Source organism: Drosophila pseudoobscura, chromosome X (genome assembly GCF_009870125.1).
Source record: "Drosophila pseudoobscura strain MV-25-SWS-2005 chromosome X, UCI_Dpse_MV25, whole genome shotgun sequence".
NCBI lineage: Eukaryota > Metazoa > Arthropoda > Insecta > Diptera > Drosophilidae > Drosophila > Drosophila pseudoobscura.
This window is the reverse complement of record NC_046683.1, coordinates 46517998-46533761: the sequence shown is the minus strand read 5'-3', so window position 1 is coordinate 46533761 and position 15764 is coordinate 46517998. Positions and strand designations below refer to the sequence as shown.

The 15764-nt window shown below is 49.4% G+C and overlaps 4 protein-coding genes across 4 annotated transcripts; 2 read left to right on the top strand and 2 right to left on the bottom strand.

The window, feature by feature from the left end:
- Positions 1-406: 406 nt before the first annotated feature.
- Positions 407-8432, bottom strand: hob (bridge-like lipid transfer protein family member hobbit). The gene is made up of 10 exons (XM_033385166.1): positions 8218-8432; positions 8029-8155; positions 7433-7960; positions 7093-7371; positions 6890-7033; positions 4739-6825; positions 4182-4662; positions 3075-4113; positions 914-3021; positions 407-832 (listed from the first exon to the last, which is right to left on the bottom strand). The coding sequence occupies exons 1-10, from the start codon at positions 8268-8270 to the stop codon at positions 770-772; spliced, it is 6909 nt and encodes a 2302-aa protein (XP_033241057.1). The 5' UTR covers positions 8271-8432; the 3' UTR covers positions 407-769.
- A 306-nt stretch (positions 8433-8738) lies between these two features.
- MED4 (mediator complex subunit 4) lies at positions 8739-9700 on the top strand. Its single transcript, XM_001353428.4, has 2 exons — positions 8739-9073; positions 9149-9700. Exons 1-2 carry the CDS (start codon positions 8837-8839, stop codon positions 9680-9682), a joined length of 771 nt encoding a protein of 256 aa, XP_001353464.1. The 5' UTR covers positions 8739-8836; the 3' UTR covers positions 9683-9700.
- A 176-nt stretch (positions 9701-9876) lies between these two features.
- Cdc27 (cell division cycle protein 27) lies at positions 9877-13851 on the top strand. The gene is made up of 3 exons (XM_001353427.4): positions 9877-10503; positions 10610-10685; positions 10783-13851. Exons 1-3 carry the CDS (start codon positions 10480-10482, stop codon positions 13479-13481), a joined length of 2799 nt encoding a protein of 932 aa, XP_001353463.2. The 5' UTR covers positions 9877-10479; the 3' UTR covers positions 13482-13851.
- A 113-nt stretch (positions 13852-13964) lies between these two features.
- Positions 13965-15695, bottom strand: mei-P22 (meiotic P22). The gene has a single exon (XM_001353426.4). The coding sequence runs from the start codon at positions 15493-15495 to the stop codon at positions 13987-13989; it is 1509 nt and encodes a 502-aa protein (XP_001353462.4). The 5' UTR covers positions 15496-15695; the 3' UTR covers positions 13965-13986.
- Between the last annotated feature and the right edge of the window lie 69 nt (positions 15696-15764).

Below are 15764 nucleotides of genomic sequence, written 5' to 3'. Positions count from 1 at the left end.
TAGCATCAAAATTTGTAAATGAAGTAATGCCCTTTGGTGCGTCTTGTTTCCCAATTCTTGTGAGGGTACGGTCTGTTCCACCCAAATGTTGAGTTCTTATTTTGAAGAGCGCATGGGATGTTCACAGAATCGAAAAGGCGTCTGTCTCCATTAATTTCCATTTCTTGAGGTGATGTCTCAGGTGACTCCGGTCTGCTTCCTATATTCCCTAAAGAATTGTATCCTTGTATTCGGGTTCGTTATACCAACCCCATCTATCGGGATAATGTTGTAGGAATAGCAACGGCGGGTCGACCTATGTTTCACAAGATTTTGCTAGTAAAAAGCGCGTATATTCGGGTTATCGATTCCATGGCGCTGTGCCAGATACTCAGTTACCAGTGAATCAAAAAAAAAAGGCAAAGGATACAGGTTGGCCAGAGGACGATGGTTTAAATGGTTACCCACAAAACACATTTATAACTACAAATATTTATAGATTGTTAGATTTGCATAGCATAATACTTGAGTGTCTGTGTATGTCTGAGTGCGTGATTGTAGTGTATAATGTATCTGTTAGTCTGTTAATGGGCCAAGACGCACTCGACATTCTTGTTAATTGGTTAGATTGATTAAGATAAGTCCAGGTCCAGGGCCTGGGTCAGGGCCAAGCGTCAGTACCGAGTTGCACACATATGTATTTTTGTACATCCTTTGAACGTACAATACAATAAATATAAACTATATTCCAATGATATTGGAACAGCACCTAGTCGCAAATTCCTTGGGATCACTTTCCGCTTGATGAAAATTTAAAGACACCGCCGCCCTTTTTCTGACTGCGGTTCTCGTTCTGGATAGGGGGGAATGGATAGAGAAATCAGTTAAATCATTGGATCGTTTTTCAGTTGGTAAGAGGATAAGGTGGTCTTACCAGCAGGCAGTTGCCAAATAGCATTTTGGCCTTGTCCTCAGCCTCCTGCGGGGTGGCCCGCTCACCGGCCGATAGTATCGGCTGACGTTGATGGATGTGCAGCTTCTGTTTGATGGCCTGCGAGAAGATCACGCGTCTGCTGACGGATTTCATGGCTAGCAAGAGGTCCAGCCAAGTCCAGGTCACATTATGATACTCCAGAGTGGGAATTACCAGAGAATAGTCTGTGATGTCCTCCAGATTCTTCTCCTTGTTGCCCTTGTAGCTGACACGCACTGGCACCTCGGGTATCTTGATGTAGATGAAGAGTTTGTTCTTCTCGGCGCGCTCCTTCATCTTTTCCACGTCGTCCTTCTCGATTTTCACATAGAACTCGGAATCCTTGACACTCTTCTTGCTCCTCCCCGAGCGCTTTGTGGACGCAGACGACGACGAAGACTTTGCCTGTAAATTCGTTGTGGATGCCGAACTGGTGGAGGCGTTGTCGTCCAGCTCATCGATGACCTCCGTTTCGGATGCATCACGATCTGGGAAGCAGAACTTCAGCATCGTGCTGTAGAACTTCTTGGTGATGGCTATGGTAATGGGTGCCACGTTGATCTCAAAGTGCTCCTTCACAGAGATGCCCCCGACGGGAGCCTTCTCCCGGCAGAAGATGCGCAGCACCCGTTTGTGGGTGTCCACGGGCATGTCCTTCTGGATCTCAGTGGCCAGCAGAACATCGCGATAAATCTCACGGGGCAAGAGGTTCTCCATGCGTATGTTCCCCAGCTCGAGCAGGTGCTCCACCGAATCGTCGCTCTTCGACTTCTTCGTGTAGAGGAATGCACTCAGCACCAGATCGGCTATGCCAATCTGGCCATCGGTCTCTGTGAGCCGCCATTGTGCGCGCTTGAAGCAGATCTCGTTGGCCCGCACCATGGTCACGGACTCGTCGGCCCTCACATTCGAGATCTTGCTGAGCTGCGACAGCTGCGTCTCCTTGTAGCACAGCAGCATCATGTCGAGGTCCTCGCTGTACGTGTTGAGCTCCTCCTTGCTCTCGCGGATCTGCTGCTGGACTCGGTCAAAGTCAAGTCGAAGCTCCAGGGTGTCGCCCTCCTCTATGCGCTCCTTGCTGATCATGTGTATGTCCTTCTCCAGCGAGCGGATCTTCATCAGCAGGCTCCTGATCACGGTCTGCTTTTGCTGGATGGGCCGCTTCTGATCCTCCGTGGAGTGCAGCTGCAGCTGGAAGCGCATCCTGGTCAGCTTTTCGGCCGCTTGCTTGCGTTGCGGCTCCACGTAGAGAAGAAGATTGTTGACAATGTCCAAGATCATGGCATACTGCAACGAGTTGGTGCAGACATCCAGGTCGTGATGCATCAGGGTAAATGCGTCCACTGGATCATCCTGCTTCTCCCACGGCGACAACAGCTCCTCCGAGGGGGGCGGCGGCACCTCTGTTATGCTGTTGGGGTCGATGGCATCGCCATAGCTCACGTAGAAGAACTCGCACTTGCACTTGGACACGATCCGCTGCAGCTGCACGGGCTGGGCCTCGCCGGAATTGTCGCTCAGAAAGGCGCCGACCGTTTCCGAGACCACTCCGCCCACACTGCGACCGCTGCCCACCAAATGCGAAATGTCCTCCGGCAGATTGTTGATCACGGTCTCGTCCTTGTCCTGAATGTTGTCCACCGTCAGCCACATGATCTCCTTCTCCAGCAGGGAGTTGTTGTCTCCGGCACTGACTGTCGCATAGTACTGCATGCACTCCAGCAGGCCCTTCCACGTGGTCTTCGAGATCAGCGAGCGATCTCGCCAGACGGGACGATGCTCTCGTTGCAGTATCTCCGCCTTGGCGGCACTGATGATCACATATCCTGACGTCTCACAGCCCTTGAGCAGCACCTGGGAGTTGACCAGACTGATGGACCAGTTCTCGTGTATCACGTCCTGGGAGGCGCACGCCTGCAGTCCCTGCAGCTGCAATTCCCTGGACTGCGTGCTATGATCGTCGCTGTACACGTTGAACTTGTGGTCTGCCTCCGCAATGAGTTGCTGCAGCATGGCCGTGGCATGGATCTGCGCTGGTGGTTTCTTCAGCGATGTATTTGCATTGGCAACTGAAAACCAGATCGATTAGTTGGTTCCAATTTCGAGTCGGATTTCTACTCACTTGGCAGGACCTCGGTGCTTGTGTTGGACAGCGTTATAGTGCTGTCGCTTCGCTTGTGCTTCATCACGGCAGAGTTTCCACCCTCCTTCCGGTAGCTTTTCACCGCTTCGGTGGAGAGATTGTTCTTCAGCTTCTGCGACTTCATGAAGGAATCGAACAGGGCAAAGGCCACGTCGCGATTGCTCTTGGTCCAAGCCCCCTTCAGGTCGTACACCACCAGCTTGTGGGTGGGCGTCGTAGACTTCGCTTTGACATCATCTTCCGAATTGGTGGCAGTGATGGGCATCAGGGCCTCGCGTCCATATGACACCTTGGCCACGCTCAGGAAGTAGAAGCGAACTATTTTGAAGGCATCCGCAGCACTGGCCAGGTTCTCCGAGCTGCTGTCCATCTTCTCGGTTACAATGCTCTTCAGCCAGATCTCCGCATCGTTCAGCTCGCAGTTCATGTAGACCGTAGACCAGTCCGCACGCGGCCTGTGGATCAGCCCATCGTCAATGGGATTGAGTGTCAGACAGTATTCAGAGCTGAAGGAGACCCGTCTGCCGTTCAACTGGAAGCCCTTGTGCAGGGCGTGCGACATCCAGTAGAGTACCTGAAACTTGTGCAGACACATCTGCAGATTGGCTTTTTTGTAGTGCCTGCTGAGAGGCTTTTTCTTCGGTCTGACATTGTTGAAAACTGGACCGCGTCGCGTGGGTCGCGTCACGCCCGAAAGTATCAGCTGGAGGCTTTCAAACCAACGCAACGTGCTGCCGTATAGCACCAGACTGGGAATATCGATCTCCACATCATCGCCGGCTTTTGGCTTGGTCTCAAACGATATCCAGATGTTGAGATTAAGCGAGCGGAAGGCACGGAACGAGTCGTGCACCTGGTTGCTCGAGTACTCGGGCAACTTGTCCGGGGCACAGGGCATCACAGCATGATGATCATTCGGATTGGCGAGGCAGACCCAATTCAACTTCACCGTCAGCTTCAGATTGGGGAAATGAAGCAGACGACAATCGTCATAGCGGGAGGCGGTTCGAACTGTGACCTGCAAAGCAAACAGGGGATTGGCATTATTCTAAAGAAACAAAGGAGTAAGAACCGTCTGCCACTCACATTCAGTTCTCCCTTGAACATAATCTTTGCATTTGTCAAGACAATTCCACAATTGTTCCACGTCAGCTCCATTTCCTCTGTGGTGTTGTAGGGATCTAGCGAGGCATGCAGCAAAATGGTAAATTGCTTGGCAATCAGCGTCAAGCGACCGTGCAGAAGAAGGCGCAGCTTATCCCAGAACGGCAGAGGCGGAGAGGGGTCCTTCGATGGGGCCGAAATCTTCTCAAAGCTCAGATTACACTGCGCCATAACAGGCTCCCAGCAGGCCCCGAAGGCATAGCTGCAGCTCTCCAGCTCGCAGTCAAAATCGTGGTAGAACTTCAGCGAGGGCATGCTGCGCTGAATCACATTCGTCCCAAAGGGATCCCCCACCTCAATGAAGACATCGCGCTTGGCTCGCTTTGAGCCCATTTGCTCGGCTCCACAGAGATTTCCGTACAAACGCATGCTCTTCACGTAAAACATTGGCTGCGGAAAGTCCCTGCAAACAGATTGGAAATCAAAAAGTATCAATAAGATATATTAATGCAAAGCTTTGATTGAGTCCTATGTCCTACCTCAGCATGAACTTCCACTCTGAGCAGCTTATGTTGACGCCTCGACACCAGAGCGTGCTAAACTCCAGTCCCTCCTCTGGCCAGGGGCTCTCGTGGTCAATCTCTCGCATGGTGCGCGTCACATTATCATAGCCATGTATGGACGTGTCTGCCATGGCCATGATCTCCACGTCCGTCATAATCCAGGCCAGCAGGCGGGTGCGCACGGGGCCACTCTCTCGGATCTTCTTCGAGCGCTGGATGTAAATCTCTGAGTTCTTTTTCACCAGGTTCGCATAGAGACTTTCGATGGTGCCGGCGGGCACGAGGAGCCGTTCAGAGCACAGCTCGGCAATCTTTTTATCGAACAGAGCCTTGCGTTTGAGGCTCTCCAGGTACTCGTCCACCAGCAGCACGTAGTTGTCGCGCAGCTTCACCTCGAACGGATCGTCGCTGATCTCCAGCAGGAACTCTTTGATCTTGATCACCAAATCACTCGGCAGCGGCGAGTCCACGGTGAAAGGTTTCTTCTTGTAGTTGTGAACCAGTTTGAGCCACTTGAAGTGGGACACGCACTCGCTGTTGATTGCATTGTAGAAGTCGTGGTCGTACGGAAATATGGCCTTAAACGAGCCAATGGTCGTGACCCAGACCCTGTTTGAAGGCAGCTGAAATCCAGGAAAGTTGAGACGCTCGTGGGTTAAGGCCTCAACGCGCGGCAATGACTGCATGTCCAGTTCCTTCACCGTAAAGATGTGCTGATCGTCGATCTTGACAAAAACATTCTCCGCATAGATGATGTGTCTCTCCTTGTGGCTGAAGAAGAGACCCTCCACGAAGAACTGCACCGAGTGACGCTCCGACAGCTTCAGCTCGCAGATGGTGCTACGCTCGGCTGATAACTCAATCACAAGTCCGCCCCGGTGTCCCTTCGGAGTCGGCGGTGTCTGTGCGGCAGTCGCTGGCAAGGCTAGCTCCGCTCTAAGATCCTTCATATCCCTCACCAAGGTGAGCAAATGCATGTGCAGATTCGAGTTCCACATGGCCTCCGTGTTGCCGGGTATATAAATGGACAGATTGCCCAGCGTCCCTTCCACTTGTTCATGCTCCAGACGTATCATCTTGCATGTGGCAAACACGTCCGAGAAATCGGTGAGGCACAACGAAGAGGCGGTCATGGAACGCATGATGGCCATTTGGAATTCCTCAAGCTTGAGCGTGGTAAAGAGCTGCGACCGCGTCAGGTTGATTTCCGAGAAACTGAGCAGCATGTAGACATTGTGATGGTTCACAAAATAGGCGGTAATATCCTTGACCTTAACAGAGACGCGCAGCGAGGTAGATGATGGCTCAGGAAGGGACTGATGCACTCGTATTTGCTGGGACTGCTGCTTGGGAGATCTCTTTGGTTCCATTCCCCTGTACTGCCGTAGGCATTGCACGGACTTTACCACAAACTCCGCCAATTGCATGCTGTATTCTGTGCGAAAGGTGTGCACGGAAATGTCCAGTTTGGTGGTGTTTGCATAGGAGCAGAGCTTCACGAGGCTCACGCCCAGAAAGAACGGGGAGCCCGGAGAATGGGTCTTCTTTAAGTTGTTCGTGTCGTTGATGGAGTTGCCCAGATTGGACCAGAGCGTCTCCACCATCAGCTCCATGCTCCATTGGCGCTGATTCAGGAGCAGATTTAGAAACTTGTTGCCATAGAAAGAGCTGCGCTTCTCCTCGATCTGTTCTAGTAGGAACCGCGTATGGCTCACGCTCATAGCTATGTGCTCGTCCTCCAGCTTCATTAGCAGCGACACATTGAACAGCTCCGCACAGCCTTTGACCACAATGCGCTGCATAATCCACTCGAGTACGCCACTGCTCTCGCCGTCGCGACGCTGCTTCTCTCGCAGGCAGCTCTCCGCTGCCTTGTCCAGGTACAGATGATCGGGCAAGGACTTCTGTTTGTGCATTAGCTGCAGGGGATGCAGATGCTGCTGATTGCTGGAGCGCTGGCGGGCCAGGAAATTGTTGTTGACAAAGTCATAGATTTCGCTGTGGTTGTAGATGATTTGGAATGTCTTTAGCTTCACATACAAATTGAAGATGTCTTCCTCCAGCTAAAAGGTAAACAAAGACGGTTTATTTACAGATCTTTATACTCTTAAATGCTTGGGGACTTGCCACAGAGTCTATGGTGAACTGCTCGACGAACAAAAGCTTTTCATATTTGGTATCAATGTCCAAATGCTTGAACACCAGCTTGGCCAGCATTGATGGCAGCAAAGTCTTTTCATCCCTCACATTAGAATTAAATTTCCCCGTAATCTGCATTAAATATAAAATATATAGTCTATTTTTCATGTTAATGGGTTGTCTCAGCTTACGTGAAACAACTGCAGCTTTGCACTGAAATCATTTTGCGAGTTCTCCTTGACGGCCGAAAATGTGGCCGCCTTGATGCTGAAATTAAAGTTCTTTGGTATAATCGGTGCCAGTTTCTCGTAGTTGTCATTGTCATAGGCAGCGTTTTTGGTCGGCTTGAAGGCGTCCTGCAGGCGCTTGGACGGCTGGCCGGGAGTTGTTCTTTCCTTGGCCTCACTGAGGAAGTCATACAATCCTCCGTGTATCACAGATTTCGCGTTGTTGATAACCAGACTCAGAGTCTGTCGAGGATATGTTATATTCCAAGGATTTACAATAGCCAATGGTTTACGGGTTACTTACATCCATTGATAGAGGTCCCTGAGCAAAGAGAGACGCATCTAAGGTCACGTCAAAGCTCACCTCGCCCAGACACGGCCGAATCTTGTTGAGATTCTCCAGCGACTGGCGACGGGAACTGCAGTGCCTTAGCATTTTGGCCTGAGCCTCACTCAGGGCAGCATTGACCAGCAGAACTCGGGCGTTCTGCACAATGCTTCCGTCTAGATGTAGCTCCTTGGCTGTGGCATGAATGAACCAACCCGGATCGAAATCATTGTTCATCAGCACCACCGAAATGTTGTTTATGTGCACGGCCATAAACTGGGCAAAGGTTATGATACTCGCTGGAACCTTGGATTCTCGAAAATCAGGCACGCCCTTGGCCTCTTTGACCCTGTGCGGCTTGAGGGTCTCAAAGAAATCATCGCAGTCCTCATTGTGTCGTCTCGGTATGTCCTTGTTGATGCGTATGTCCCGGATATAGATGGAGAGTAGCTTGGTTACCTCGGTTGTGAAGAAACTGCTGCGCAGGCACACTTCCTCGATTTGCTAAGAGAAATCAGAAATATATCAGAAATATTGCTACATGGACATGGATCATCGATGGCAAGACTTACCACACCGAATCCACTCTTCTGGATGTTAACATTCTTGAGCGACAAGTAGGGCAACGAAATCCGACCAATGCGTACTCTGACCCGAAAGCGCTTCACCAAGAACCAGCTTATGCCCGCTGGCAAAATCCTAATCAAAAGAAAAGTGAGTAATAAATGGGTCAATGGTCAGCGGCGCAACCCTGCACTTACCAATAGAGCAGGATAAAAAGTGTAAGGCAGAATATTAGCAAATGAAGCATCATGCTTATGGTTCAACAACCATAGTGCCTCAATATGCCAGAAATTTTAATTAGAGTGGCGGTCCAGCTATGTTTATTTCCTGAAATTTATTAGTCTAACATGATGCGGGAATCTATTAATATCAGCTGTAAACAGATCAAATATACGGTCTGACCCCCAGAAATATACCGAAACATACCGTCTCACAGTCAAAATATACCGTAAATACTTCGACGAAAAAAACGAACCGTTTAAGAAGGTGAACTCTTGATTCGTTCAAATAATTAATTTTGCTCAAGATTTATCATCTTCGCTTAGAGAATTTTAATACCATCTGATCTACAAGGGGTTAAGCGTTCTCTGTGCATGGTTTAATATTACTAGCTATCTGTATTAATATTATGATGGAGTATGAGTACACAAAATTCGCCAGTATATTTACGGTATATTTTGAAACTGTGACGTATATTTCGCTATATTTATGAGGGTCAGACCGTATATTTTATCAATAGGGCCACGGCCACACTGCTCCCCAGCCTGTGGAAAATAAACAAATTGCAAAAATACGTAAATAGCGGGTTCCCTAAATATGTCGTTTCACTTAAGTACTAAGGAGCGTCTGCTTTTGCTTATCGACGACATTGAAATGATCGCAAAGGAACTGATCGAGCAGGCGCATCAAAAGATATCCAGCACGGAGCTTGGCGACTTGCTCGACTTGTTGGTGGCCAAAGATGAGGAGTTTCGCAAAATGCTGGAGCTGGCCGAGGAGCAGGCTAAAGTAGAGGATGCAATGGACAAGCTGCGTGCAAAGGTCGAAGTGCACGTAAGTTGAATTAATATTTGAAGATTGATTAGAGTGCCTTACTTGGCCCTGCATTCCTCTGTTCCACTCCAACAGGACCGGGAAATACAGAAGCTGCAGAAGTCGCTTAAGGATGCCGAACTAATACTCTCCACCGCTATTTTCCAAGCGCGTCAGAAACTGGCCAGCATTAATCAGGCCAACAAGCGACCGGTCTCCTCAGAGGAGCTCATAAAATACGCCCACCGCATCAGCTCGGCAAATGCTGTGAGCGCTCCTCTTACATGGTGCATCGGAGACTTACGTCGCCCGTATCCTACGGATATTGAGATGCGAAATGGCCTGCTGGGCAAATCGGATCAAAACCTTAACGGCGGTCAGGTGCCACATCAGAACAGCGGCCTTACACCAGATGTTCAGCGCGGATTATCTGGCCCTGGGGGAGCTGGCAGCGGAGGAGCTGGTGAAGTTCCGAGCGCCTTCCAAAACCAATTCAACTGGAATCTATCGGAATTGCATATGACAATGGGTGCTTCTGGCAATTCCGTAGCGCTGGAGACACGTGCTCAAGATGATGTGGAAGTAATGTCAACAGACAGTTCCAGCTCAAGCTCGAGTGACTCACAGTAGTTTGGAGAGACGGCAGAAGTTAATTTATCATTATTTTGTACTGTACTTATAGCCTAAATAGTAAGTAGGTATTCAATAAAACAAAATTTTGTAAGATCACGGTTCTAGCAAAATATTCATTCAAAAGTCGGTGGCCGATAACGATAAGCAGAACGATACTATGCTCAAAAAAAAAAACCAACAAACCCATTTCACGCACAAGCAAAATCACGAATCACGAGCAGTTCACGCGTTTTACGTTTTTTTGCGCTTTTTGTACTTTTACCTTTTTACTTGGCGTTTTTTTGCTTTTAAAATGGAGTGCAGCGCGATGCAGCGTGTTTTACCTAATTAAAATGTGGCGAAGATGTAGTTTAAAGTTGGTGCATATAGCTTATTTAACTCGTGCGTGTGTATACCCAACGCAAAGGCCTTGAAAAGATTGTCGAAAATTGTTCCCAGTCAGGAGTGTGCTGTGTGTGTGCCCCAAGTCCCGAGTACATTTGAAAGAAGCGAAGAAGCAGCAGAGGCGACTCGAAACTCAAACCAATTGCAATATATTAAAGTGGTCAGGGAGGGAGCAGGAAACTCATCACCACCGCCGCGGCACCCCGCATTCACGTTACACACACAACACAACACATTTTCTTTTCCCTTATATTGTTGGAAAATTTGCAACGCGTGTGCAAGTGGCGACATGACAATTTTTTGGATTTATACACTGCATGTTTGAATTATTGTAAAATTAGAGCCGCAGAACAAAGCGGAATCCTAGAATTGACTCGATCCAAATAAGTTTTCCCAAAACAAAACTAAACATGATGATTCAGGAGCCTGTTCAGGTAAATCAATAGCAAAAAATCATATGCAGAAAAGAAAAGCAGAAAACATTGATTTAAACTCTCTCTCTCTCTCTACCTGCCTTTCCCCTTTCCGCCAATCATGCAGGCAGCCATATGGCATTGCATGAACTACTACGACCACAAAGATGCTGTTTTTTTGGCGGAGCGCCTGTGCTCTGAAGGTATGTACTGCTGACTGGCTGGCGGCCTTGGCGTGTGTGTCAAGGCCCTTCGCGTGGCTGTGTGTCTAATTCTTTATTCGCTCTATTTTGCTTACAGTGGAATGCGACGAGACGATATTTCTACTGGCCACCAGCTACTTTCGCTCCAATCTCGTGCACCAGGCCTATTGGCTGCTCAAGGAGAAGGCGCGCCGCTCGGCCCAGTGCCGCTTCCTACAGGCCAAGTGCGCCTACGAGTTGAAGAAGTTTGCCGAGGCCGAGAGCGCACTGATAAACACTGGATTTGCGGACGCGAAAAACTTCGACGAGCTGCAGCGTGACTTTGGAGAATTGGCTTGCTTTGCCTACCAGCTGATAGCACAAATCTGCATAAAGACCGAGCGCAACAAGCTGGCCGCAACTGCTCTGAGGCGGGCTCTGAAGCTGAACCCCTTCATGTGGCATGCCTTCGCGGATCTGTGCCTGCTGGGCCAGGACATGGACACTGCGTCAATATTCCAAATCCAAAGCACGGATGTGTTCAACACCTGCCAAGGCAGCAGCGCCAATGCTACTTCCATGGTGCTATTCGGCAACGAGCAGCAACAGCACCAGCAGCAGCAGGTGCAGCAAACGGCTCTTGAGAATGTACTCACGAAGATAAGCAATATCTCCAATTACGTTTGGACCACACCGGTGGATCATCACCAGGCACAGCAGCAGCAACAACAGAATCAGAACCAGCATCAGCTTGGGATAAACAACAACAGTAGCAACCTGATGACGCCCATCAACAATAACAACATCAACAACAATCTCAACAGCTCCATGAGCATGCTTCGAGGCGGAGGAGTCGCCCAGAACTCCAGCATGCTGGCGATGCTGGAGGATACGCCCATGGGCTGTCCCCAAGAGACGGGCCAGCCGCAGCCGCAGCAGCAGCAAAGTCAATTGTACGACGTCAGCAGTGTCACTCCGTTCCGTAAACAATTCAAATACCTATCCACCATCTCGCCCACCACTCCCAGCTTCGGGGTTTGGCCCTTGACTAGTCCCTGTTCTGGGAGCGATGGCTCATTCGTCGGTGGCGGTAGCGTTGTCAGCGGCAACGGAACCCACACTCCAGTCATGAATATCACGTACTCCCCCATGACCCAAATGCTCGTCGAGGTCAACCAGGAGCCCAAGATGATGGGCAAAAAGCTGAAGACACATGTGGGGGGACTGATAAGCCGCAAGGACACCAGCAGCAACAGCAACAAGCCCGCCGTTTTCACCCAAGCCGGCAATATAACGCCGCGAACACCCAACAATAATGTGGGCAACGGCAATAATCTTAATGTGCCGCCCAATCCCAACGCCGCTGTGCGCCGCAGCTCGCGCCTGTTCAGCAATTCCGCCTACTCTGTAAAAGAGAACAACAAGTCGCCCAACATAGCCAACAATAAGTTTGTGCAGCCACGCTCGCCGCCCAGGAAGACCAAGTCCCGCATGACGAAGATCTGCCTAAACAACGAGCTGATTGAGGAGAAGACCAGCCACTTGTCGGACAAGCTGAGCGACAAGCAGGCGCGCAAGGAGAAGGTCGAGACGATTACGTCGGCAGCCAACAACAACAATAACCGCAGTGCCGCCGAAGAGGCCAAGGTGCTGCTAAACAACAACCTGAACAATGCCCAGACCATGGCCCATCAGCTGCTAAGTCTAAAGAAGCAGTCGGCCGACGGTCTCATGTCGCTGCTCCGCGACTTGGCCGAGGCCTATAAGCTGATCTCGATGTTTCAGTGCAAGTCGGCCATCAAGCAGCTAGAGACAACGATACCAAAGCATCATTTGAATTCCAGTTGGGTGCAGTCCCTGATTGGCCTGTGCAGATACGAGATGAGGGACTACGAAGCGGCGGTGGTGCTCTTCGAGGCCATACACAAGGCGGAGCCGTGTCGCCTAGACTACATGGAGATATACTCAACATCCCTATGGCATTTACAAAAGGAAGTAGAGCTGTCCTCGCTGGCCCAGGACCTCATCAGTCAGAACAAGAGCAGTCCAGTGACCTGGTGTGTGTCCGGCAACTGTTTCTCCCTGCATAAGGAGCACGAGACGGCCATCAAATTCTTCAAGCGAGCCGTCCAGGTGGATCCCGACTTCGTCTACAGCTACACCCTGCTGGGCCACGAGCTGGTGCTCACCGAGGAGTTTGACAAGGCCATGGACTACTTCCGAGCGGCCGTCGTGCGCGATCCCAGACACTACAATGCCTGGTTTGGTATTGGCACCATCTACTCCAAGCAGGAGAAGTACGAACTGGCCGAGATCCACTACATGAAGGCCTTGAAAATCAATCCGCAGAACTCTGTGATCCTGGTGCACATCGGGACGATTCAGTTCTACATGAAGAAGAAGGACCTCTCGCTGCAGACCCTCAACACGGCTGCCACACTGGATCCAAAGAATCCGCTGGCGCGATTCCATCGGGGCTCGATATACCACTCGCTGGGAAAGTACCAGGAGGCCCTGCGTGAGCTGGAGGAGCTCAAGGAGATTGTGCCAAAGGAATCTGTGGTCTTCTATCTCATTGGCAAAATACACAAGACTCTCGGCAACATGGATCTGGCACTGATGCACTTCAGCTGGGCCACCGATCTCGATCCCAAGGGGGCCAACAATCAAATCAAAGATGCCTTCGACTCAATGGCCCACCCCAGCTGCTGTACGGCCAACACGACTGCCCTCGATGTCGATCTCGAGCCCAATTCCGAGCGATCCGATGACTCGACGCAGGCTCAGCAGGATGTTAGCTACGACAGTGACTACTAAATGCAGCATCCTGCGATGCTGCGATGCTGATGATGATGCGGTTGTATATACATTTACGTTGAAACAAAAAAAAACAAAACAAAGTAAAGCCACGATTGCTGCTGTCGATTGTCGTAGAAGTAGAATGGGAAGGCAAAGCAAACCAATTATTGAAGTATAATAAAGTCTAGATAACGTTTAGAATTAGTAATTTAAAATATATACAACAAACAAAACAAAACAAAACAAAACAAACGTAAAAGGTTTAAACAAAATTCTGCACTCTGAAAGTCTAAGGAAAAAATAACGTAAAGAAAAGGAAACAAAAAGGAAAACAGAAAAACTATACATATTAAATACCAATTAAAAGAATACAGAAATTGCTACATAAGCTTCCCGAAACTTCTTTGTGGCCCAAGGGCGCTCTCTACGTTGCTGACTTGGACCTGTCCTGTCCTGTCCCCACTCCTGTGCCTCCCACAAAAGCAGAGAATATACTGAATTATCGAAAAACACCTGCAAATAATCAATCATTGGTTGGCTTCTCCAGTTTCAGTGGCCAATTTAGTATCTGCTCGTGCGTCAGGCGCTGTGTTAGGTCGAGGACTGCTCGAAGGCGCACCAGCTCCACATTCAGCATCATGGCCATGGCCGGCAGGTGATCCTCGATGAGGATATACTGACGCGGGCACTCGACGTTCAGAATGCGGCTGATGTTCTTGGTGCCGAATATCTCGCCGATGGAGTCACTCAGGGAGAGCGTGCCAGAGCTCTCCGAGCCTGGATTGGGTGGCGAGAGGTCGTCAAAGGTCGTCAGAGGTGCCTTCTGCGGCTCTGGCACGGGAGTGAGCTCTGGTGTGGGGCACATTTCACGCAGCTGGGCCGCTGGAGCCGCTCTGGGACGCATGTGCATGTAGCTCCTGTCTCCCCCTCCCAGAGGTGGCAGCTGGTGTACAAAATGTGCTGGATACTTGGGCGGCAGCTTCGAGGGAGACTGCTTCTGAAACTCTGTCCCATATCGTTTAAAAGTGGATGACTGTTTTGGTTTGCCTTGCGTTGAGGATCCTTCGTTCGGCGGCTTTAAAGGGATATCAAGTGGTGGAACTTTCTTTTCAACATAAGCAGTGGAGGTCTTCCTGTCTTCCTGCTGCTCGCAAATCCGTTGACTATATTCCTTGTATGATTTGGCCAGCAGTTGCAGTTGACTACTCGACAAACAACTGTCTTTAATAGGTGATGTAGTCGAGGGACAATGTTCCTGCATCACTTCTGGTTGCGTTTGCTTGGATTGTGCTCGGCTCTTGCGCCTCTTTAAGGGAATAACCTGCTCCTTAGTTTGTTCTTCATATGTTTCTCCAAAACACTCTGAAGTCACAGGACGCTGATCCTGCTTGAAAAAAGAAGTGCCTTGTCCTGCCTTGCCTTGAGATGCACTCTGGCCCTTCAGCTGCTTTAAAGGGTTATTCTCGTTGTTATTCGAAGAATGCAAAGATCCACATTTTTTCTTTAAGTGCACAACTTGAGATGAAGGCCTCTGCTGCTGCAGCTCCTGAAGTGAGTCTTGCGCCGAATTAGCAGGACGCTGAAGCTGCTCTCGATACTCGCCTAGCTCCCACTGTGTAGCTGACTTCAGCACTTCTGATTGGCTCTTGTGTAGTTCTTGGTAGAAGCTAATGCTATTCTTGGCATTTTTCGTTGTTCTTTTTGCCGGTGGCCGGCCCTTGCGGCGCTTTAAGGGAACAACATGCTTCACAGACACGGAACTTGATCGCCGTTTGATCGCCACTGGTTCTTCCTGGTGCACAATTTGAGTCAACGGCAGAAGCTGGCAAAGTGGTTGACTCCATTCATCATCTGTTTCGTCGAACAGTTGCGGGGAGCCAGCATTTTCTAAAGATTTCGTTTTTGTTTTACAGCGGCTTTCCTTATCAATCAGTCTTTGCGATCTGCGCATTTCTACTTGCGATTCGGATAGAAGCTGAGAAGCTGCAGACGCTGTTACATTCCGACCAGGCGATGGTGATCTTTGATCCATATTATTAAATATTACTTAATTTACTATTAAATTCGTTAAAATATATCTTTCAACTTCCGTTACGTTAATGGTAGCTCTGCTTTCGATTAGATGATATCGTTCCTTCACATTCGTATCGAAGTAGTGTTGCTAACTCAGCTGTTTTATGGCTAGTTAATGCTACTATTAATTTTCGATTAATAAAAATATGTGAAGATGCTTTTAGTCTAAAATCACACTATATAACATATAAATATGTTTTGCTATTTTTTTAAAATAATAAATAAAAT

Bases quoted from the DNA above. Each gene is read 5' to 3' on its own strand.
- Cdc27 (XM_001353427.4), top strand. From the start codon at position 10,480: ATGATGATTCAGGAGCCTGTTCAG. The intron at 10,504-10,609 runs GTAAATCAATAG...CCAATCATGCAG, and splicing joins TGATTCAGGAGCCTGTTCAG to GCAGCCATATGGCATTGCAT. The intron at 10,686-10,782 runs GTATGTACTGCT...TTTTGCTTACAG, and splicing joins GGAGCGCCTGTGCTCTGAAG to TGGAATGCGACGAGACGATA.
- hob (XM_033385166.1), bottom strand. From the start codon at position 8,270: ATGATGCTTCATTTGCTAATATTCTGCCTTACACTTTTTATCCTGCTC. The intron at 4,663-4,738 runs GTAGGACATAGG...ATCTGTTTGCAG, and splicing joins GAGTGGAAGTTCATGCTGAG to GGACTTTCCGCAGCCAATGT. The intron at 3,022-3,074 runs GTGAGTAGAAAT...TCTGGTTTTCAG, and splicing joins AAGCACCGAGGTCCTGCCAA to TTGCCAATGCAAATACATCG.
- MED4 (XM_001353428.4), top strand. From the start codon at position 8,837: ATGTCGTTTCACTTAAGTACTAAGGAGCGTCTGCTTTTGCTTATCGAC. The intron at 9,074-9,148 runs GTAAGTTGAATT...CCACTCCAACAG, and splicing joins GTGCAAAGGTCGAAGTGCAC to GACCGGGAAATACAGAAGCT.
- mei-P22 (XM_001353426.4), bottom strand. From the start codon at position 15,495: ATGGATCAAAGATCACCATCGCCTGGTCGGAATGTAACAGCGTCTGCA.